General features: G+C 40.1%; 3 protein-coding genes across 7 annotated transcripts; 1 reads left to right on the top strand and 2 right to left on the bottom strand.

The window, feature by feature from the left end:
- Window positions 1-58: 58 nt before the first annotated feature.
- On the bottom strand, window positions 59-10,891 carry rab3il1 (RAB3A interacting protein (rabin3)-like 1). 4 transcript variants are annotated; one of them, XM_016673759.1, is made up of 13 exons: window positions 10,799-10,891; window positions 10,297-10,620; window positions 6,084-6,267; window positions 5,857-5,952; window positions 5,534-5,611; window positions 5,193-5,429; window positions 4,893-5,003; window positions 2,745-2,873; window positions 2,547-2,659; window positions 2,310-2,333; window positions 1,260-1,359; window positions 1,099-1,165; window positions 59-1,011 (listed from the first exon to the last, which is right to left on the bottom strand). In XM_016673759.1, the coding sequence occupies exons 2-13, from the start codon at window positions 10,494-10,496 to the stop codon at window positions 926-928; spliced, it is 1,425 nt and encodes a 474-aa protein (XP_016529245.1). In that variant the 5' UTR covers window positions 10,497-10,620; window positions 10,799-10,891; the 3' UTR covers window positions 59-925. The 4 variants fall into 4 exon arrangements, with proteins under 4 accessions (XP_016529245.1, XP_016529246.1, XP_007556985.1 ...); XM_016673760.1 differs by lacking the exon at window positions 2,310-2,333; XM_007556923.2 differs by lacking the exon at window positions 4,893-5,003.
- Window positions 10,892-10,995: 104 nt separating this feature from the next.
- On the top strand, window positions 10,996-17,890 carry best1 (bestrophin 1). The gene is made up of 10 exons (XM_007556922.2): window positions 10,996-11,387; window positions 11,617-11,928; window positions 13,325-13,419; window positions 13,708-13,941; window positions 14,053-14,207; window positions 14,297-14,374; window positions 14,456-14,608; window positions 14,687-14,767; window positions 14,856-15,007; window positions 15,088-17,890. Exons 2-10 carry the CDS (start codon window positions 11,777-11,779, stop codon window positions 16,172-16,174), a joined length of 2,187 nt encoding a protein of 728 aa, XP_007556984.1. The 5' UTR covers window positions 10,996-11,387; window positions 11,617-11,776; the 3' UTR covers window positions 16,175-17,890.
- Window positions 17,891-18,063: 173 nt separating this feature from the next.
- On the bottom strand, window positions 18,064-20,834 carry fth1b (ferritin, heavy polypeptide 1b). Of its 2 annotated transcripts, none has more exons than XM_007556918.2 (5): window positions 20,655-20,834; window positions 19,326-19,429; window positions 19,076-19,222; window positions 18,777-18,902; window positions 18,064-18,689 (listed from the first exon to the last, which is right to left on the bottom strand). In XM_007556918.2, the coding sequence occupies exons 2-5, from the start codon at window positions 19,425-19,427 to the stop codon at window positions 18,531-18,533; spliced, it is 534 nt and encodes a 177-aa protein (XP_007556980.1). In that variant the 5' UTR covers window positions 19,428-19,429; window positions 20,655-20,834; the 3' UTR covers window positions 18,064-18,530. The 2 variants fall into 2 exon arrangements, with proteins under 2 accessions (XP_007556980.1, XP_007556981.1); XM_007556919.2 differs by lacking the exon at window positions 20,655-20,834 and adding an exon at window positions 20,016-20,222.
- Window positions 20,835-21,704: the final 870 nt, after the last annotated feature.

Genomic DNA, 21,704 nt, shown 5'->3' with positions numbered 1-21,704 from the left:
AACCTGAAAGGAAACCAGTGACCCGCTCCGAGTGAAACAAACAACTCTGTCATTAACACACATTTAAGCAACAGTGCTTTATGTTTATTACTCATCATTACATTGACTTTAAAAAAAAACAATAATTTGGCTAAGAAGCAAATATTGCACAATAAATCCTTCATGTTTTGTTCAAAACAAAAGTGGGCTACTATAACAAATTTACACTCAGAGGTAAATCATGATCCAATATGGCTATGTAATTTATGGCTTGTTTATAGTACTGTTCATTGAAGAGTGCAAATGTACATTTGAAGCATTGTAATTAACTGCAATAAAGCTCTTATCTTCTGTACAATGTAAAAGCTGTGCCTGCTGAGAGTGAAGGTGTGATTAATGAGAACACGTCCGATTAAATGAAGGAATCACATGGAGCTGCAAGAGGCTGAAGGTGACTAGTTTATGATGTTATCATGCAGAGCAGGAAGTGCATGCACACACCAGAGACTGCGAAGACGTAGGAAGACGTGTCGAGTTGTATGTCACCTGAATGCAGGCAGGAGTTGAGCTTTGCATTTCTGTGAGAAACAAATGTCGCTGAGTTTTTCAAGTAAGAGACAAACTCCGTGGAGTGGTTCTGGTCTGTTGGGTCACTCTGTAACAATACATCTGTTGAGCTCCAATAAGAAGTTCTGCAGGACATTTCTTTAGAAGATAATATCCTTCTCATTTCCTAATGGAGCCCATAAGTGGCGACAATAGGGGGCATACCGCCGCTATAACCCCATAATCATTTTCAGGTCGTAATCCAGCAGGTGGTTTGATTTTCTCATCACATTCCCAAAACGTAGCACATTTCCTGCTTCCCTTCACTAACGATGTACAATCTGGTCGCAAACTGAAATCAGACTTCTCTAATCAGGACTCAGTCTGGCTGGGAAGTCATTTAGCCCTGGTCCGTCAGGTAGAAACCCAGCTTAGCGACGGTCATCTCTCTGCGAAGTCGCATCACCTCCCAGAATATCTGCTCCGCTGAAAGGTGACGGAAAAATACGCCATCAGTCGAGATCAAAGTTAGCAAGACAAAGCTCCAAAACGGATGCGTATGTGTTAACTTACCATTTTGTCTCACTAAGCCCTGCAGGATGTACCGGATATACGTGAAAAAATTACACACAGCAGTGATCTGGAAAGATAACAAGTATTTAAACTCTGCAGCTCTCCACGGCACCAACGCAACGATTTCTAATTGAGTTTTGAGAATAACTCTCAGCGGTTACCCGAGCTCGGCTTGATGGAGAGATGTAATAGTAGCTCCCCTTGTCTCCCAGCTTGATGCGATGCTGGCAGACTCGTGACAAGCCGCTCAAAGCGCATTTTCTACAAGCAGACAAATCAGCTAAGACATTTCGACAGTGTCGACAGTCAGTATTTAATAGAGCGTCAAAGCTCTGCACTTTTTGACCATTTTGTCACTTTGAAACCACAAATTGAAGAATTGTTGGGATTTTACGAGACGGCCAAAACAAAGTGGAGCATAATTGTGAGGTGGTAGAAAATAAAAAGACAGTTTCCACAATTTCTGGGGTGATTTATACACCTGCGTGGCAAACATTAGATGAAACTTCTTAAGCCGTTTCAACAGTGTTTCTCTACTCGCCACTGTTCCACAAAGGCCAGGTTTGTGGTGCATACAGCTGATGTCCTGTTAAATTTACACATGTACTTACTCTGCAGAGTTTCCATGGTCATCTTGGCCTGAATAAGGTGTTTAACGCTCGGGATATTGTTTTACAACCTAAATCTGCTATAAAAATGGCCACATATTGATGGTCTACTGTTTGTTCAATAATGTTCTTGAACAAACCTCTTATTTCTTAACTCAACAGCTGTATTTAATATAACATAATTCAATTGTATTTAAGGGTATCAGCATAAAAGGGATTGAACACAAATCCAAGCCATGCTTTTCAGATTTAGGAAAAAAGGAACCAAAAGATGTATCCTTTGTCTTCACTTTTGCTTTGTGCCAGTGTGTCGCATACAATCCCAATAAAATACAATCAAGTCTGATTGTGAAATGACAAAATGTGAAAAAGTTAAAACAGTACAAGTACTTCTTCTGAACAGAGATGAGTTATTTTAAAAGACATTCACGAAAAGATAAACACTAACACAGAGTTAGTCACAGAAAGATAAGGAAATGGTCGTAGACTGCAAAGGCATGCAGAGTTTAAAGATTGGATTTTTAACACTTAAATCTGGACGAGGAGACAAAAACACAAGTTAGTGCAAATTATAAAGTTTGACTGATTCCTGAGAGGACTTACGTCTCTACTGAAGCCCTAAATCCACTGGAAAAGACAAAGATTATAGATGAGACAGTGACTATTAGTGTGCCCAAGGATTCAACCGCTCACCGATAACAGAGTGCAAAACTTACAGCTACAGGGTCAGAAATCATCAGTGAATGAGACCAAACCAAAAACAGTGATAATGATTTAACCACCAGGTAGTGAAACAGAGGACAGGACAGAACGGCAATCGCTACAAACAAGCAAACTCACTTAGGACCTCCACACTCTAAAGCCGATGCTTTCACCACCGGTAAAGCCGACATGGCCACAGGTTCGATGGTCAGGGAGTTGTTTTCCACTGCTCTCTGGACCAGCTGGGACAGCTGTGGAAAACAGCCAGTCAAATATCCACATATTCATGAGAGGAGCAACGTTTGGCTTCTGTAAGGGAGGCAGCGAGGCTCTGACCTCTGATCTTGTGAAGGAGAGACACGGCCCGATGTCTTCGCGGTAAACTCGGCTCAGGAAGGCGGAGGATCGGTCCAGGCTCGGATGTTCCCTCCACAACAAAAACTCTGCAAACAGAACCGAGTCCATCTGCAGAGAGGAACCAAACAATCGCAAACACAGTCAGTGAACCGACTACCTGAGTCATGAAGCGACAATGTACATTAGCTCCTTTAATTGGCAAGTTAGAATGAGATAGAAAAGGTTTACATGAAAAAATTAATCATTTTATGTTTAAAAGAATATATTTGTGTGGCAAGATAAAAAAAAACACTATTTTGTGCTAATGCATAATTGTGAATTTATTACAAATTTTCCACACAAAACTTTGGGTTTAAGTCAGTGCTAACTCCCACCTGTAGGTGGCAGTATGTATGACGTGATGTTAACTTTTAGTTATTTCAGGTCTCTAAAAAATAAAAAATGTTTGCGTCCAATCTGTTTTCTCATTTTTTCATCTCTTTTCTTTCCCTATATTTTGAAGGGGCTTAGAGAGGGGAAAAAATATAAAAAAAATTCCTTGCAAATATTTCTAGAGTAGCATCACAAAATCTGTGATTTTGATAGCAAAAAAAATAAATAAATAAAAAAAGATCACAAAAATAATGGCAAAGTCTTGGAAGGACTCAAGGTTCTGGTAGTCCTCAGTTACATAACAGTAACAGCTTAAAGGAACCAATTATGTTTGAATTGAACAATTTAATAACACTTTATAAATTGTTTATTAAATACTTAATTTAAACATTTAATTAAAACACTTACTTGTTCTATGGTGTATTTAATCAATGTTTTAATGATGCATTTGTTTACTTTAGTCCCTTTTGACCATCCATAATATATTAATTCAGAATGAAATGCCCTTGTAGACCTCTGTATGTTTGTAAGGAAAGTTATTTATGGAACAGAATTGACGTTGTTTCAAAAACTAAAAATCGAATAAAGATTCTACATTAAATTAAGAATCTGGCTTTGCATTTATTTCAGGAGGATGTTCTCTCACCATAAGCTCCTGAAAGTGTGAAGCAGTGTGGAGGAATTGTTTTTTTTACGTCAGTCCAGAAGCGTGTCTCCTCTTTAATCATGAGATCCTTCACTGGAATCACATGACCTTCATCTCTGCTCAGCAGCACTCAGCCTCAGTAGCTACTTTTCCAAATTGCTTTCCACACGACTAACATTACATCTGTTCCTTTTATCTAATATCTGCGTCTCGTTTTTAATCGTTGATGTCACAGATCTCCATGATACTCGTATTAAGCTTTCGTTGACAAAAAAAACAAAAAACAGGTGATACTGCTATGGTAACGTAACTGTAGGATGTTCAGCCAGCCATTATTAAAAGGTTCTGAGGACAATTTTTAGATTTAATAGCAAAATATGTTTCCCATGTGTTCTCTTTGTGATACTTAAGGCTTAAACTTTTAATGATGCATTTAAAAACCTGGAACTAGAAAAATTACACTCGCAAACACATGACACACTGCAGCAGCGGTGTCAAACTCATTTTCGGTTTGGGCCAAATCAGGATCATGAATGCTCTTAAAGGGCCGGTTGTGCCAGAATGTGTTGATAAAACCTATTCACAAACTGTTAAAATATCAATGAATTCTTAAAGTTAAGTAATAATACTGAACATCTTTTCAGTCCATCCAGGATTTCGTGATACTTTTTTGTGATTTTTTTGCAATAAAAATCAAAGTGTTTCTGGTACTAATTTGGAAATATTTGCACTTATTTATGAGAGTAAATGTGACTTTTTATTACTCGTGTAGATCTTGGACTATAATCTGACATCAATTAAAGTGGAGGCAGCTGTTTAGTACAAGTAAGAACATTTTTGACAATTTTTGAATAAAATCTGCAGTAAACTCCCAATTACGTATGTGCGAGGATTTGCTTATTTTGTGTGAATTTCCACTATAGTTCTCAAAATACCAGAGGGACCGATTGATATAATTAGACATTAAACAGATAAAAACTGCATTGATTTGATTGAAAACATAATTTTTCAAATCTAAAGGGCCACATAAAGCGCTGTGGCGGACCGGGCCTTGAGTTTAACACATGTGCACTACAGTACAGCGAATGAATGTCTTACGAGCAGGTTACCTGTTTGCTATCAGTTCCTATGCCCTCTCCCTGGTCCTGGCCAGCATTTACACTGATTGGCTGGCCTGGCAGCAGACAGAGAATCAGAGAGAGGAGAGCAGGAACAGCAGGCTGAGAAAGGAAGAAAAAACCAGCGGCAGAGAGGAAGAACAGGTCAGGGAGAGGTTAGTGGCTGCAGAAGGAAGACTAGAAAAGAACTCAGCTCTACGCGACGGAGTTGACTGAAAAGGAGATGAAGCTAGAGGAAAAAAGGAATGCGCAAGTTCTGGGGAAAAAATAAAACAAGTTTCTCCCACTTACCTCTCGCTCCTCTGTGGCCACAGACTGAATGGAAACAGTAGAAGGTTCCGGTTTTCCAGAAGAGGTCTGGAAGGCTGCGCCGACGCTGCTGGTGCGGATGTGGCCCGCGCCGCGCCTGTGGGAACCCCTGGAGCCCGACGACTGCAGCTGGGGATGCAGCTGCCGGTTCGGCGAGGAAGGGGTGGACGTCAACACCAGAGTTTTGAGCGCAGTCACCTCCGCTTGCAAAACGTCAATCTGGGAAACAAAATCCAGACATAAATGTTCACTAACTGTGTGAAATGGGAGAGTAAAGTGGACAAAAGGCCTCATTTATAACTTATAACAATAACTTGGCACACCTTTCCTTGAGCCTCCTTCAGCTGTTTCTCTGCCCCTGCTTGTTTCACGTTAGCTTCACGCACCATCTTATGGGCTTCCTGTCGAAATAAAGTCACCACATGAATAAAACAAGTCAATGCGTTTCTATATTTTTCCAGCATTTAAATTTTTTTTTTTGCTGATGACCCTTTTTTTTTTTCTCCTGAGAAATACTGAGGAAATAAATGTATGCAGTTTGAAACGCCAGCGTCTGCACTCATTCCATAACTGAAACAACGCAGCTCCCAGTCAGCAGCTAGCAGTGTTAAAGTCCAGTCAGCAGAAAGCGGCGAACGCTGCTGACCTCAAACAGACTGGCAGTCAGCTCCTCCAGCTCCTGCTCCAGCTGATTCCTGACTTGCGACAGACGTTCGCACTCCTTGTCTTTTAGTTTCAGTTCCTGAGATGCGAAGAGGCAAACGACAGAAACACATTTTACTGCGAAGAACATCTGCATGGTCAGCTTTTCCTTCCCACCCATTTTGGACTATATTTGGTATGCCCACGCGTGCAAACACTAGGTTACGATACCCTCTTTGCTGCGTCCAGCTGTTCCCGGAGGATCTCTGACCCCTTCTCTCTGATTTCTTTTTCTTTAATCTCCAGTGAGGAGCTGCGGAGCCGGCAGAGATCGCCGTGCGGCCTGCCTGAGACGGGCCCATCCCGGCTTCCTCCCTCCACTACGGTCACCGGCTCTGGATCCAGATCTACCAACCTGCAAAAAACACAACATCATAAACTCTTCAGAAAAATACCAACGTAAAAGGGGAATAGAAAACATATGTTGTGTTGAGTACTTGTGCAGAAAGAGATTGCGTTATGCCGTTTCAGAAAGATTTTTATTTACCACCTCCAAACATTTGGCGTCATTAAATTATTTGAAATACAGAAAACTAGCCCTGGTGTTCTTATATCTACAGCCATGGAGTTCAATAATTTGTAGAAACCTTAACTGCTCAAAAAGAGGAACACGTTTTCCCTTACTAACCTACTTACGTCAACGGATAATATACAACAGTTGCTGGGATGTCTGGTATAAAGATGTGTAAAAAGCTGTAATATAAATTCTATTTTTGTTGCAGTGGCATATTCTCACACTGAACGTTGAGCACATTTATTTAGACGGGGATTATTTAAACAAAATTATTGCCACAATTACTCCTCGGAGTTCATAAAAAATAAACAGAGCTGAAGTTTTTATATGTATGCTTTAAACTGATTGGCGTATTTAATTAGAAAGCCATGACTTCCTGTTTCCCTGAGAAATAACAATGACGTGATACAGAGGCGCAGTTCTCTCAGTTTTTAAAATACGAGATACACAAAAACACAACCTTCTTCAAGGTTCTGATTGGAGGAAATTTTTTCAGAAAATTTCAACGTTTTCCTTTAATATGTCTCCATTCAGTGCGACAGTATTCTCCTGACCTTAAACAACCTACAATACAATCTTGGAGTGTGAGTGCTCTTGTGACAGACGTCCGATTATTGCTCCTTGTCCTCATCTCACTCTTCTCAGAGTCAGTGCTAATAATAAGATCGTTAACACCCATAACTCGTTTTCCTTTCATTGTTGGACTAATGGGTCTTTTATGACGCGATTCTGCTCCAGTAACAGTTTGTACAGCCTGATATCGTCCATTGCACAGTGTGATAAATCCCGACTTTATCAAGCTGAAAAGGTTTGACTTGTTCTAGTGCTTTACACTTTTTGAAACTGAACAGTTTGAACAGATATGTAATGATCAGAAGATTGGGACAGGAACAGAAACTTCTGTGGATTCAACTATCAAAGTGTTAATTAAAAAGATTAAAGCAATTGGAATAGTGACAAATAAGGCTAGATCAGAAATCTGGTTCATCTCACCACCAAGCACAATGATGAAAATGGTAGGGAGATTATAGAAAAGCTTTAAAAGGTTATATTGGGCCACCTAGTCTCCATTAAAAGTTATATATTTTAGGACATTTGTGCATATCCGAGACAAAATGAGAGAGTTGCACATGTTTTACATTGTGATTACATAACTGAACCGATATGTTTAAATACTCATACCCTAGAATGAAAAACGCGGTTTATATTTACATGAATTTTGAATGTTCTACAGTTTTATTTCTGTCATTTGGCTACCAGCTTCTTGTGACAGTAAATAAAACTCAGTCAGAGCACATTTCACACCATCTGTGAGTTTGCATCTTCAATAGGAACTCTTTGTTCCAGCTTTAACAATCAAAAACTTAAAAGTCATTTTCAGACCATTGATTATGCTTCAGCTGTTGTGCCCTCAAAAACAAAAACAGAAAAGGAAAAAAGGGGATTTTGTATCCCAGGCTGCAGTTTCAAATGTTCACAATGAGAAGGTATGCATATATAAAATATAATTTATCTCCTTCTCCCCCTCCCCCCTCATTCCTTCTGAATAGTGCATGCATACTGGGATGATCAAGGTTCTGGAGTTTTCAGCGTTTTTCTGCATCAGAACCAGCAACATTATTTTTGTTGTGATATCACTGAGATAACTGTAATCTACTCCTAGAATGATTGTAATTCTGAGTTTAATAAGAAAATTGCCTTTCATGACTTCAATAAATATCACTCATTGTTACAGTGTTTTGGTCTGGGCTTACAATCTATCACGTTTAATTAGAATCAACTGGCCTAAATAGGGATTTAGAGCAAAAGTAAATTGAGAATAAAGGGTAATATGAAGTTTTCAGATAATGCACAATTTTTCCATGCAGTGGACTGCAATGAAAAATAGCCGTTTGTTTGTTACAATTGATGTTTATGTACAAAGTCCCTATAAAAATAACTGAATTAAATTAAATGGGATTTGGGGATTTTTCAATTGTCATTTGTGTGGGGGAAAAAAAATACACCAACACCATGATTTCCTTAGAGGTGTGAGAGCAACAAAGTGAATCTCATTTGGTGGCAATGTGAACTGACCTGGAGCAACTTCAGCGTTTACAGCACGGTAACCGTCTTAATGTTTAACCTGAACACATGATTGCATCATGCATATATCATTTGAGTATCTGGACTTCTTTTCAGCATTTCTTAAGTGTTCTTTAGATGAAACAGCCTGGATTGACATATAACCCATTGAATTTTCTGACATGTTCTAACTTTAATATCTGGCGTCCTTTCCCCCAGCCTCGGACCAAAAAAGAACCCCGAACCATAGTTTGGAAAACTTTGATTTTGCATTCGCAGCCTTTGAATGTCGTGTTCTAGTAATATTTAAATTCCAAGTTTGAGTCAAAGAATGGATCAATAAGGTTTTGAAGCAGTCTGAGCTAGTTAGCCGTCAGTCCCGATTCTTTAATCTTTAATACCCAGGCAGCCTTACCCTGTCAGAGTCCAGGACAGCAGACAAACCCCACTGATGTCCTCACGCGTGTCAGCCTCCCCTTTTCCTCCTTTTCCCCCCACGCTTCTCGTTGTTAGACAAATAAACGGCGGAACAAAGTGAGCTAAGGGTGGCTAGTTTCGCTGAAACTAATCCCAGCCGTTTTAAATCACAGCGGAGGAATGCGGACGCTGACGTCGACAAGAAGAAGAAGAAGAAGAACAAGCAGCAGCAGTGAAGGAGCAGGACACAAAAACAAAAAAAGGCAAAGAAAAACGGTACAGCAGGTTGGCCTTGAATACGTTCCTAGTGTACCGTTCAGCAGGTCCTGTAAAATAATAATAATTTCCTTAGACAGAAAACAACTTTCTCCTCTTCTCCTGCCCTCCTCTCTGGTCACATGACGGCACCTCCACTCCCAGTTTCCCGTCAGACTCATCCCAGCAGGCACAGACACTGTCACAGTACAAAACTGCACTTTAGGCGCAGTTTTAAAGCACATTTCAAGTTCAGGATATTTATTGTTTAATGCTAAACTTTAATATCAAGGTGAAAACCACAAACATAAAGAAAAAAAGTGCCATGCAAGGATTACAGAGCCATAAACCGGCTCAAAGACGCTTGATCAATCCTAACTCCATTTGTTTTGTAATAAATGGAGGGAACCATATAGTTGGGACCCTGGGCAAGCATCTCCTTCTGGGGCCCAACACAACAGCATTCAGTGGAAATAAAATCTACTTCAATGTCTAATTATCAGAAATATTAACATATAACCAGAAAGACATAGCCTCATACAGCACTCACTGCCTATCCCACTTTAAAATCACATTTTATTTCAAAAACTTAGATTCCCACGTTTTTTCATTGTGCTAAAAAAAAAGCAAGAGATATTGAGGCTGAGGCTGATTCTTCCCTGAGCAAAGTTGTTTCTGATTTGAGGCGTGACGTCATTTTGGTTTAAAATGTTCAACAGTGCATAGCTCTCTACACGTCACTCACTTTGACGCGGCACAGTCTCGCTCTGTTGTGGAACAAACACAACAATAGATTTTTAAGCAGAGCACACCGCCCACCACCTGCTATGTGAAAGCATACCTCTCTTGCTGTACAGCAGGATGTCTTTACAGTGCTTACACAACCTAGTGGCATTTTTTATTTCCACTAACTGAACATCCAAATAACCAACAGAAACTTGAATAATCTTTGTTTATTTATTTATTTTTTGCCCTCCATGTGATGTGCCGCCCTGGGCAGAAAGCCACACCGCCCTTATCAAATACTGTCACTGCCATGTTAGTATAGACTTTCAATTTTGGCATTTAAGCAAATAAAAAAAAGTTCCCTTCTGCAGATTTTTTGCCACGGTTTGCTCGGAAAGTGACACTTACTGTCCAACAACACAGCGTTCCTCCGCAGTGACCCTGCTGGACTGGTGTTTGACTGCAGATGTCCCAAAGAAAACTGGAGAGGAGTAGACTGCTATTCCCGACCGGCCTGCCTTCAGGACTTCATACCCTGGGGTGGATGAGGCTGAAGTCGGCGGAGATGAGGAAATACGGACGCTGTGAATTCCCTCGAACGCATCCATGTGGTTCTCTCTCTTTCCCAAGCAGTCCAAGTGAGAAGCAGCAAGTTTTCCTTTGTGAAGACTTACTTCGGCAAATTGTTGAAACTCAGCTGGATGTACCTGATGTCTGTGGGATTTTTTAGCACTTGACAGAGAAGAAAGTCAAAAACAATACCTTAAAATCCACACAAGGTGAAACACTTTTTTTTCTTCACGAGTTATGCTAAAGGAATACATTTTCTTTCAGATAACACTTGTAAAACACTCTAAATCTGCATGTTTGAAATAGTTTTATAACTTAAAGATACAAAGTAAATACTCACCAGCATGATTTCTTGTTGCCAGAGCACAAAATTCTGTAAAACAGCACTTTTCTGCTTAGTTAATCCTGTGAGTTTAACTCACCAAACTCGCAGTACTTCGCCCTGATCTGAGTCTCCTGGTTTGGCAGGAAGGGTTAATCGCTAACCTCTGCTGACCAGTAACAACTCAGCTGTACACATTTCTTCCAGCTGAGGGGGCCGAACTTAGTTTTCACCTGAAGGCTCAAAGCCGCTTCAGTCAAACAAATTATTATCAGTATTTTCTTTAGTATAGTCAAATTTATATGTGTGTGTATGAATTAACAACATGAAAGATATGCTCCTCAGTGTCAGATCATAGCACTCGGCATTCATGTCTATTTGTGGCAGCAGTGTGGTGCTCAGATTTGCTCAGATTAGCAGGATCTGGCCTCACAATGCAGCTTTGTTGCACAGACAGATTAACACATCAAGTGACCGGAGGTGTGGGAGAGCCTTGCTTACATTTTCCTTTCCTTCTTTGCCGTTTACAACATTGTCCCTGGGCTCTGCCGTCCCACGTCTCGAGCAACAACAAGTAGGATGGCCAGGTGTTTTCATTTTCATACTGGTGAGTGCATCAGTCGGTTCTGAGCGTTAAGTAGTAAAACTTTGAAAGGTGAACTTTAAAAGGCAACTTTGTGGTGTGTTTTAGCAGATTGATTTGAAAAAACATGAAATAAAATCACTTATTTAATGATAGATTGACTAAATAAAATGTGTTTTGTATTAGAGCAATGTATTGGCTCATAATGCAGGTAAATCTTTAGAATAATAAAAGTGTCTGTTCGTTTTTGTAGATTTGTTGCCAGGTTGGGCTTGTGAGTTCCAGTTCAAACACTGAAGCTGAACTCAAGCGAAGCCCAAAAAAAAAACAAAGACGCTCCGTCCATCGGGTTCTCTCATGTTAGACCACATCCTGCCTGCAGATTGGTCTAGAAGAAGCAGTGAAAGACAGCAATGACAGTGACATACTCTCGGAGAGTTGCTGATGCAGGTTTGGGGACCTTTTTTCACCTGCTGCTGCGATGGAAAGGCAGCATCTACAAACTGCTGTACAGAGAGCTCATCATCTTCACTGTGCTCTATTACTTCTTCAGCGTGGTTTACAGGTAATCACTGGAGTCGGTTAATTATTTAAAACCTTCGTTTAGAAAAGAAGGTAGTAGGATTCTGTATGAATGCAGATAAAAGCTCTAATAATGACGTATGATGCTTGGTTATTGAATATGTATGAGAAAGACAAGGAACAAGTACATGTTACTGCAATCTGATGGATTCTGCATAATAATTATTATTAAATATGTAAGAAAATCAGGCGTTTCCTCTCACACTGACAGCAGCAGTTTGTTTTTTTAATCCATTTTAGAAACAGGTTGAGCTTTTTTTATTTCTCTTAATGTAGATGTGCTATCTTAAAATATATTTCTGTGTATGTGTATATACTGTATTTCTGTTCTAATATGTAATCATCAAATAAAAATACAAGTTTATTTTTAGTTGGACACAAAAATATTTAGAATCAACTTATAAGTTGTTTCAAATTTGTACAGTCTAAGAAGAAGTGACATGAAAAATGTTCCACGGAAGAGTGGGCCAAATTTCCTCCATAACATAAAAGAATAGTCAGTCAGATTGAGTAAAGGGTAATGTGGGAAATAAAATCATCTCTTTAAAATAGTTTGTTTTTTGCTTTTACTCACCTTATCTTTGACTTAAAAATTTGTTTGAAATGTAGAAATGTACATATGAGAAAAGAAAAGCAAATAAGTCTGTGAAGGGGTAAATGCAGATCCACAGGATCGTACTTTGACACATATTTACAGGCATTCAGTCAACACTGGTCTTTTAGCAAAACATTTCAGGGTTACGGAAAAAAACATCAGTCAAGGATATTTTGAAGCGCCTCTGGGTGAACAGTCCCTGCAGGTTTAAGGACTAAGAGGCCTTGAACCGGCCTGAACGTAAATCGAGTGAATATCTTTCCTAAGTCTCAATAGTCAGTCATTTAATAAGCTGGTTCAGACATTGTTCTGAACAATTGAGGGCAGTTAATAGTTTTATTATTAAGCATAGAGCTTAGACAACAGTCAATATTAGGTAAAGTTTCAGATGTAAGAGACGTTTTGGCTTACATTTCTAAAAACATTCCTGACAAAATAGGAGGATTATGTAGAGAGAGAAAAAAGCTTGTTTGCGACCACTTCCTATGTTGCTACTTGTGTAAATCTCTTCAAAGGAAAAGTATGTTTGACAGAAGCAGTAAGCCCCTTATGAGAGTTTCAGCACACAAACTGAGAACCACTGACAAGAAACTGAAATTAAATTTGAAAAGATATTCTGCAGGACTGTTCACATCAAAAAAGGTCATGGGTTCAAATCCTAGTTAAGGACTTTCTATGTGGAGCTGGCATGGGTGGATTCTCTCCACAGTCCAAAAACACACATGTTGGGGTAACTGGTCAGACCCTCACTGCTTATGAATGAACTTATTTTTTTTTCCACCAGGTTTCTCCTAAGCAGTGAGCAGAAGAGGCTGTTTGAGAAGCTGTCGATATATTGTGATCGCTATGCAGAACTCATCCCTGTGTCGTTTGTGTTGGGTGAGTTTTGATGGTTTTAAAGGTGAACTGTTGTGCTTCCTTGAACAGGTGAGGGGCAGAGACATTACATTTGGGAAAATTGTAAAACGGCTCTTGTTCCAGACACCAAAAAACATTAACTTATTGCCAAAAAGTGGCTGAGTTTTTTTTACATACTAGGTCTGTTTTTAGAAGTAACAGAGATCCAAATGGAAGTGCAAAAAAAAATGCAAAATGTGAATTTTGCATAATACAGCCCTTTGAAACTGTGATTCTTATCTGATGTTAATTAATAAAATTTTTTAACAGGTTTCTATGTGACTCTGGTTGTTTCCCGTTGGTGGGGTCAGTTTGAGAACATACCCTGGCCAGACCGTTTGGCAGCACTAGTAGGAGGCCATGTCCGTGGGACCGATGACACTGCCAGGCTGACCCGAAGAACACTGATGCGCTACGTCAACCTCTCAGGAGTTCTGATCTACCGCTCTGTCAGCACTGCCGTCTACAAGAGGTTTCCAACCACTGAGCATTTGGTGCAGGCAGGTACGGCATGGCAGTGAAATCCAATAGCTTACAAATGAAAACCATCCAACGCGCCTTTATACCATAAAAGAACACAGTCACACACCTTCATGATATGTTTCTTCCTTTCAGGTTTGATGACCTCAGAGGAACTGAGGCACCTGGAGGATCTACCTTCACCCCATAACAAGTTCTGGGTGCCCTGCACATGGTTCGTCAACTTGGCTTTGAGAGCCCGGACTGAGGGTCGCATCAACAATGATGTGGCCCTCACAGCCATTCTCACTGTAGGTCATCAGCCTGTTGGCTAGACGTGAAGTAACTTATAAACATCCTTCATTTTAACTGGACCGATTTTGTTTTATTTTCCATTCAGGAGCTGAACAGCCTGAGGGCAAAGTGTATGAAGTTGTATGGTTATGACTGGATTAGCCTGCCTCTCGTCTACACTCAGGTTGGTGGGATTTATTTTCTACAACGGGAATCTCAATAACAGGTGTAGCAGTTAAGCAAATGACTGATGCCTTTCAATTAGGTGGCAACAGTTGCGGTCTACAGCTTCTTTCTGGCTTGTCTGATCGGCCGACAGTTCCTGGATCCTGCTCAGGGATATTCGGGACATGATGTGGATTTCTACCTGCCGGTTTTTACCCTGCTGCAGTTTTTTTTCTATGTTGGCTGGCTGAAGGTGAGGCAAAGCTAAAGCTTATTATCACTTCTGACTTTCAGCTTTCAATAACATGATCTTTTGTTTTGATGGTCTCAGGTGGCTGAGCAACTCATAAACCCTTTTGGTGAAGACGATGATGACTTTGAAACAAACTGGCTAGTTGATCGGAACCTGCAGGTGCAAACTATTTCCCAGCTGTGTTTTAAATCTAAAGGACAGCTGCTGTTAGGGTGTTTGACTTGTGGAGGTTTTCGTTGTGTCCCAGGTGTCTCTTTTGTCTGTGGATGAGATGTACGACAGCTTGCCACTGGTTGAGAGGGACATGTACTGGAATGAGTCGGAGCCCCAACCTCCTTACACTCCTGCCAGTGCTGAACACCGTAAGCCCTCCTTCATGGGTTCGGCTCTAGATATCAGGTAAACTAATGTGTTTGTTACCTGGAAAACAATCAAAGGATTCATTACAGCTGGGTAATTATGCACTTGATGTCCTCTAGTGTTCCTAAGGAGGAGATGGAGTTCCAGTCCAACTTGGAACAAATCAAAGAACATGAAGAAGCCAACTATACCACTCCACTACTTGGAGGGTTAGGCCGTCTTTTGGGCGTCCAGTCCCCAAACTTTCCTCGCTCGTCCCGGGTTCCTCTGCTGCGCCGCCGCCCTGGAGCTCCACTGAACCGCTTCCCTCTTTACTTGCACCCAGAAGCACCATCGACCCCTACTCAAGCCCGCTACCCTTTGAACCAGGACCGGGATCCGGACTACGCCTTCTCCACTGTTCCCATGTATGAAAGGCCAGGATTTTACAGCTGCCCCCAAACACCAATTCACTGCGTGCCCCCGGCAGTGCCTCGCCCTCGGCATCCCCGGCGGACCCAAAACGATTGGGAACGCAGCTGCAGCTCCATGGCCCCTCAGACTGTGGGCTCCCAGTTACTGGCTCCGGACACACCCAACCATCTCCCACCACCTCCATCTTCTGCATTTCCCTGGTTGTGCGGGGAGGGAGAGTCGCAGAGTGGACCGGCGTTCTCCTTCCCCGACCCAGCACCGGAACTCTGCCCCATATCTAAACTCAGACCAGGACATGGCCTACTGTCCCGACGCCCGCCGCCCCCTCGCCTCACTTTAGAAACCCTCCCAGCTGCTGACAGCCAGCCAGGACCCCTGAGTGCTCGGGCAACGGGAGGTGGAGGTGAAAGAGTGTTCTCATTCACTCCCCCCTCTCACACAGCGGCACCAAATCCCTGTAATCCCAACAGTAGCTCCGGCAGCATTAATGCAACAAGCACCAACAGCGCTGCCACAACAGGAAGTCTTTGCAATGGAACAAGCCACAGTGGTTTTAGCAACCATGGAAACTTCACCTCAAATCCGAGGATGAGCAATGGGAGCGGAAGCGCTGGGTCGAGTACCAACATGAACACAGTTTCTACATCTGCGCCTTCACAAGAAGCGAATCAGCAAAACTCAGCCAATGATTCGGGAATCTCATTGACTGAGGGGGATCTGCTGGGAGTTCTGGTGGATGGTGGGATGAATAAGGAAGAGAAAGGGAGCAGGACTGAGGAAAAAACTAACTAATTTGAAGCCTTTTATATATTTGATTCTGGAACTATGTTCAATCAGTGATGTAACAAGAAACATTATGGTAAAAAAGGAATTAGCTCTTTGTGACTTGAATTAGTTTGTTGATGCCAAGAGACGTTTTAAGGCCAGCACCCAGTCATGCTGAACATTAAAGTAGCTTATTACATCTCTAATATGAAATCAATATGTATGACACATTGCTGGACTTTGTCAAACCCACATCTACAAATTAAGGACTTTGTGTTAAAGCCTATTTCCTGAATTAGCTCAGAATTGACCTACTTCTTATGCAAAAATCCCCTTAAGTGAACTGACACTGAGCCAGTAAGAAATTTCAAACTTGTACACTTCTACTGAAACCCAAGCTTAACTGTTTATAGCCCTCTTCTTAGCTTTGTGCTAATCTGTATGCTATTAAATTATATATTAAATAACATGCTGTGCTACTTTTATCATTGTTTATTTAAATAAAAATAAACCCCATAAATTATTTGAATATTATTGCTTTATTTTCATAAGACAAGCTTTTTTGTACGTACAACAAGAATATTCAATGCTGTAAAGTAACTACAGGATGCTGTACTCAAACTTTAAAAGTTGTAAAGAAACTGACCAAAAATGAGGAAATTATACCAACAAAACAATATTTTTCAATAAAGAACAAAGTTTGGAAAATATATGATGTAAAAGCTACTCAGATTCATGGGTATCCGTCACTTTAAATAATGAAAAGATCAATTTAGAAAAAAATAAAATACTTACTATTTTCACTGTCTATAGTGAATACAAATTTATGGCTTTGTTTCTAAGACTGTAATTCAATTCTAAGTGCAGGTTATGGCTTTAATGCTAATGAAAGAAACCAATCCGTCATCGGCTACAAGTGAAACTATTTTACAGTTGGAAAATATGCATATCTTTCAGCAAGTTCTCCTTCACACTGGTCTGAGACCGCACCACATCCTCAACAGTCAGCGGTCCGTATAATGCATGACGCAGTTTAGCAATGTTTCTCCAGACATCCTGGTGGTAGCACAGTATTTACAAATTCTACAGGAAAGAGCCTGGAAGCAGCATTGCTGCTCCCAAAAAACAGAAATCCGCATGACGCTTGTGCAGAAGATTTTTTTATGTATGGTTCTTATAGAATATAAATCCTAGTGTTTTAGAGGCAAACATACCTCAGATATAAACAAGGAGATTGTTGAAAGTTCATGTCGAGAATGAATGGAATGAATTTGCATTGATGTCTAGTGGTATTGTATTTAGATATGGAGGGCGGTGAGAAGGATGAGAAGGCTTTCTGAAGTAATTTTACAATAAAGACAGCACAACTCTAAAAATAAACTCAGTGATTATCAAAAAGTCCATCTTGGGGAGCTTCTGTGTGGATCCTTCACTTGCCAAGTATCTCAGATAAAAATAATTACACTGGTCCACTGAGTTCAGCACAGAAAATCCTTCAAGTTCATTCTCTTGTGCTGTCAGAAAGCTGATGAAAATAAAGTTTGTTCCTCTACATTAAGATTGAAACTGATCATTTAGGACCAGAAACTGCCTACCATTATCGGTAAAATCTACAGATTATGAGGGAAAACCCTAGAGTAGCGGTAATACCTGTGGCAACACCATTCAGTCGGATAGCCAACAATGCAGCAAGAACAACTCCAGCTCTGGAAAAAATGAAGAGCCCACTGCACTGAGCCCCATTGAAAACCTCCTGGTTATTCCACCAAATATTGATTCCTGAACTCTTCCCGAGTTAAAACATTAGTATTGTTGTTTCTAAATGAATATAAACTTGTTTTCTTTGCATTATTTTAGGTCTGGAAGCGCTACACCTTTTTCATGATTTTGACAATTTCTCATTTTCTGCAAATGCAAAACTTTTGGTTGGAATTTCAGAGACATGTCAGAAGTTCATGAAATAAAAGTACAATGTTAATTTCACTCAAACATGTACCTAAAATCAGAGAAACTGATCATTTTAAGTGGTCTCTTAATTTTTTTCTGGAGTCGTAGTACTAACAACGCAGTACTACGACTGCTATTTAGAGCCACTCATTGCCTCCTCACTACAATGAGGTTTTCTATGATTTGAATGGTTTTGTAAATTCTTGAGAACGTAGGGTGGTCTTAATCCAGGTGTGAAGGTGAACTTTCTTTCCATCATACAACCACTGATAAATGTTACTTTGGCATGATCTAAACTCCAAACGCATATTTATCTAAATATTGCCACAAAAGGTTGATGCATAAATAGCTATAATGCCACATGACATGATATTTTGAGAAATTTTGACACAGTTCTTCCCCAGAGGTGAAGATGGACGATGATTTGCTACTCAGTTTAACTGGTTTCCTCCCCCATGGTGTGTTTGTCAAAGAGGTACTCGGCCATCCCATTCTGAGGAGCGCCCATGCGACGCAGGTTTGAGATCCAGTCTGCCAGCTGTTTGATGGATTTCACCTGCTCATCCAGGAAATGTGTTTCTACAAAGTCACACATCTGTATAGGAAGACAAAAGACGTTGTATTGGAAAAATGCCAGAACACAAAGAGATCTGAAAGCTTGTTCTGCTTGGCTGTTTCTCACATGAGGATCATTGTGTTCCGCTGCCATTTTCTGCAGGTCCAGCAGGGATTGGTTTACACTCTTCTCTAGCTGCAAAGCACACTCCAAGGCCTCCAGGCCGCTCCCCCACTCGTCTCTATCGGGTTTCTAACACACAAATAATTCATGATGACTCAAACTTGTACGTGTTCAAGAGGACTGGTTTCAACACACAAACGTGAACCACTGGTTGTGAAATTAGGTTTTTACATTCTAAAAATGACCCAACTGCTGACAAGAATAATTTATTTCCACTAATTAGTAAAAGTATCTGTGCATACCTTGATGTCCTGCAGGAATATTCTGCCTCCACGCTTGTTCTGCAGACTCATCAGCTTCTCTGCATGCTCACGCTCCTCTTTCGACTGGGCATTGAAGAATTTAGCAAAATTTTCTAGGGATTTATCATCCCTGTCAAAGTAGTACGCCTTAAAGAAAAGAGAAAACAGGGTAATAAAGTAGCAACATATTTTCCACTTACTGTAACTCTAAAATAATACAGAACAAAAGTGGCTTTTAAGTGTTTCTCACCATTGAGAGATAAACATAGGAGGCATACAGCTCCAAGTTGATCTGTCTGTTGATTGCAGCCTCGCAGTCCTGATGGAAGTTTTGTCGGATTTGGGAAGTCATTTCTATCAAGGTTACAACAATGAATGAGAAAATGACCGTCAACGTGTCTGCAGGTCAAATCCAACACAAAACACACCAGGATACAATAAGAAAAAATTAAACAGTGTCCTTATGAGATGTTGATGATTTAAGGGACTAATCTGAAGAAAAAGGTCACTTATCTTTACCGGTGGCACACACAAGTCTCACACAGACAGACCATAACATTGTTTGCAAACTTTGCATTGTGGTAAAAGCAGTCTGTGTGCAAAAGTATTTACATCCCATGAACTTTGTCACATTATAACCACAACCGTCAATTTATTCCACTGAGATTTTATGTTGCAATCCAACTCAAAGTAGAGCCTGATTGCAAAGTCAGAATTTGTTTTTGTTTTTTTACATCAAAAGTGTGGCATGGATTTACATTCACTCCCAGCACCCCTCTGTCATTCTGAGAATGTATCAGCCTTGCATATTTAGAGCCACTCCTCTTTGCAAAATAACTCAAGCAGTTTGGACAAAAAGCACAGAACATCAGTTTTCAAATCTAACAAAACCTGATCAATGCATGGACATGCATTGATACAAACTTTTGCATGGTTTTACCGTCTTGCAGTAAGGCAGTCTCAAGTTATTCAAAGCCTTTATGGGGTTTTCTTCCAGTATTGTCAAGTAATTTAACTATTTCCACGGTTGCTTCGCCTTAAAAGTTCTCCACAATTTAATCCCCGTCTGTTGTGTTGACGCTGTTTGTTCCCCAATATTCTGCAACAAACCTTTGAGGCCTTTGCAAAGCAGCAGGTTTTATATTTGAGATTAAATTGAGCACAGGTAAACTCCATATTCTAATTAGATAGAATATGGAGTTGCATAAAATTTTATGAAGAGGTAGCGGAGTGTCGGGGTATAAATGCACCACGAAACCTTTACCTTCTACTTCGCCTTAAAGGTCTACTTCTTTTAAAATCCCAATATAATGGTTACAACAGTCACTTCACATATTTTATTGCACATTTAGATGCATCCGTATTGATCCAAACATTGCCTGCATCTGTTAGCAAACCGCTTATCAACTATTAATAAACCTTTATGGGATGGTTTCTATCTTAAACTTGCAGCTGGTAAATCATTGATTTCAAATCACGTTTATAAATCTCACAGAAAAGCCCAGCATTAACTTATGCTAGCTAAACAATGCGAAGCTAACCCGCCATGAGCTGTTAATAGGAGCATAAATAAACCTACCTGTTTGGAATATTTTCAACCCTTTTTCACTTTAGTAATAATTACTGGCAGAATGGCAGTTCAATATGTTTAATATTAAAGGTTTAAGAGATACACGCCACCTGAATGTTACTCAAAGTCACCGCACCGTTTTGCAGAGGCGCCCACCACGTAAACACGTCAGGAGGTGGAGTATGTTGCGTTCACTGACAGTAGGAACTAAGCGACACTAATGAAAGTAGCATTGAGTTAATTCAGCGTTTTTCCCTTAATGTGAAAGCTTTGCAGAATAATGTAAAGCGTCACCCTAAAATGCTTTAGATCAGATTCTAATATCAAAGGCAACCTCAATCAGTGATGTTCTCTTAATTTATTTGAGGTGAAAACGCCACTAAAACCAGTCATAAATTATTTCCACATGTATAAACAGTATAGTGATTCCAGTCTTTTGGTTGAATTTTACAAATTAGACAAGTAAAATCAACAAATTCAGCATGAAGATTGTTATAAGAAAATAAAAATAAAAACAGACCAGGCACTATAACTTCCAGATATTTAAGTAGATCAACACCCTATATCAAGGTGTTAATAATTATTAGGCAGCTTCTTTTCCTCAGGCAAAATTGGCCAAAAGAAATTGAGAGATTTAAGTGATTGAAAAGTACAAAATTACAAAAAAAAAAAACTCTTAGAGGGACAGAGCACTCTTGGATTGCTAAGATATTGGGGCGTGATCACAGAAATATCAAACGTTTTGCTGCAAATAGTTAACAGGGTCACAAGAAACATGCTGACAAAAGAAAAAAAATCGTTAATTAACCACCAAAGATTTGAGAAGACTCAAATGTGATCAGGTGCTTGCAAGGTGGAAGAGTTCTGGTGCAGGCTGGTGTTGTTACAGATGAGCTAGTTGGACTTTTTGGAGTTGAAAATCAACTCCCAAACGTACTGCTAGTTTTTAGAAGACACTTTCTTTCTTCAAGCAGTGGTGCAGGAAAAAAGTCTAAATCTTTCCTGATTTTTACACAGGGTAACGTTCCATAGCATCCATCAAAGTATTCCACTATATGC

The sequence above is a fragment of the Poecilia formosa genome, unplaced genomic scaffold, assembly GCF_000485575.1.
Source record: "Poecilia formosa unplaced genomic scaffold, Poecilia_formosa-5.1.2 Scaffold81, whole genome shotgun sequence".
Classification (NCBI taxonomy): Eukaryota; Metazoa; Chordata; class Actinopteri; order Cyprinodontiformes; family Poeciliidae; genus Poecilia; species Poecilia formosa.
Note: the sequence above shows the minus strand (reverse complement) of the source record. Positions and strands in the feature narration are given on the sequence as shown.

Coding starts and splice junctions, on each gene's coding strand:
- rab3il1 (XM_016673759.1), bottom strand. CDS start 10,496: ATGGATGCGTTCGAGGGAATTCACAGCGTCCGTATTTCCTCATCTCCG. Junction 2,660..2,744: donor TCTCCTTCACAAGATCAGAG/GTCAGAGCCTCG, acceptor TGTTTTCCACAG/CTGTCCCAGCTGGTCCAGAG. Junction 2,334..2,546: donor TTAGAGTGTGGAGGTCCTAA/GTGAGTTTGCTT, acceptor TGTCTTTTCCAG/TGGATTTAGGGCTTCAGTAG.
- best1 (XM_007556922.2), top strand. CDS start 11,777: ATGACAGTGACATACTCTCGGAGAGTTGCTGATGCAGGTTTGGGGACC. Junction 13,420..13,707: donor CCCTGTGTCGTTTGTGTTGG/GTGAGTTTTGAT, acceptor ATTTTTTAACAG/GTTTCTATGTGACTCTGGTT. Junction 15,008..15,087: donor GGTTCGGCTCTAGATATCAG/GTAAACTAATGT, acceptor GATGTCCTCTAG/TGTTCCTAAGGAGGAGATGG.
- fth1b (XM_007556918.2), bottom strand. CDS start 19,427: ATGACTTCCCAAATCCGACAAAACTTCCATCAGGACTGCGAGGCTGCA. Junction 18,903..19,075: donor TATTCCTGCAGGACATCAAG/GTATGCACAGAT, acceptor TTTGTGTGTTAG/AAACCCGATAGAGACGAGTG. Junction 18,690..18,776: donor CGGAACACAATGATCCTCAT/GTGAGAAACAGC, acceptor CTTCCTATACAG/ATGTGTGACTTTGTAGAAAC.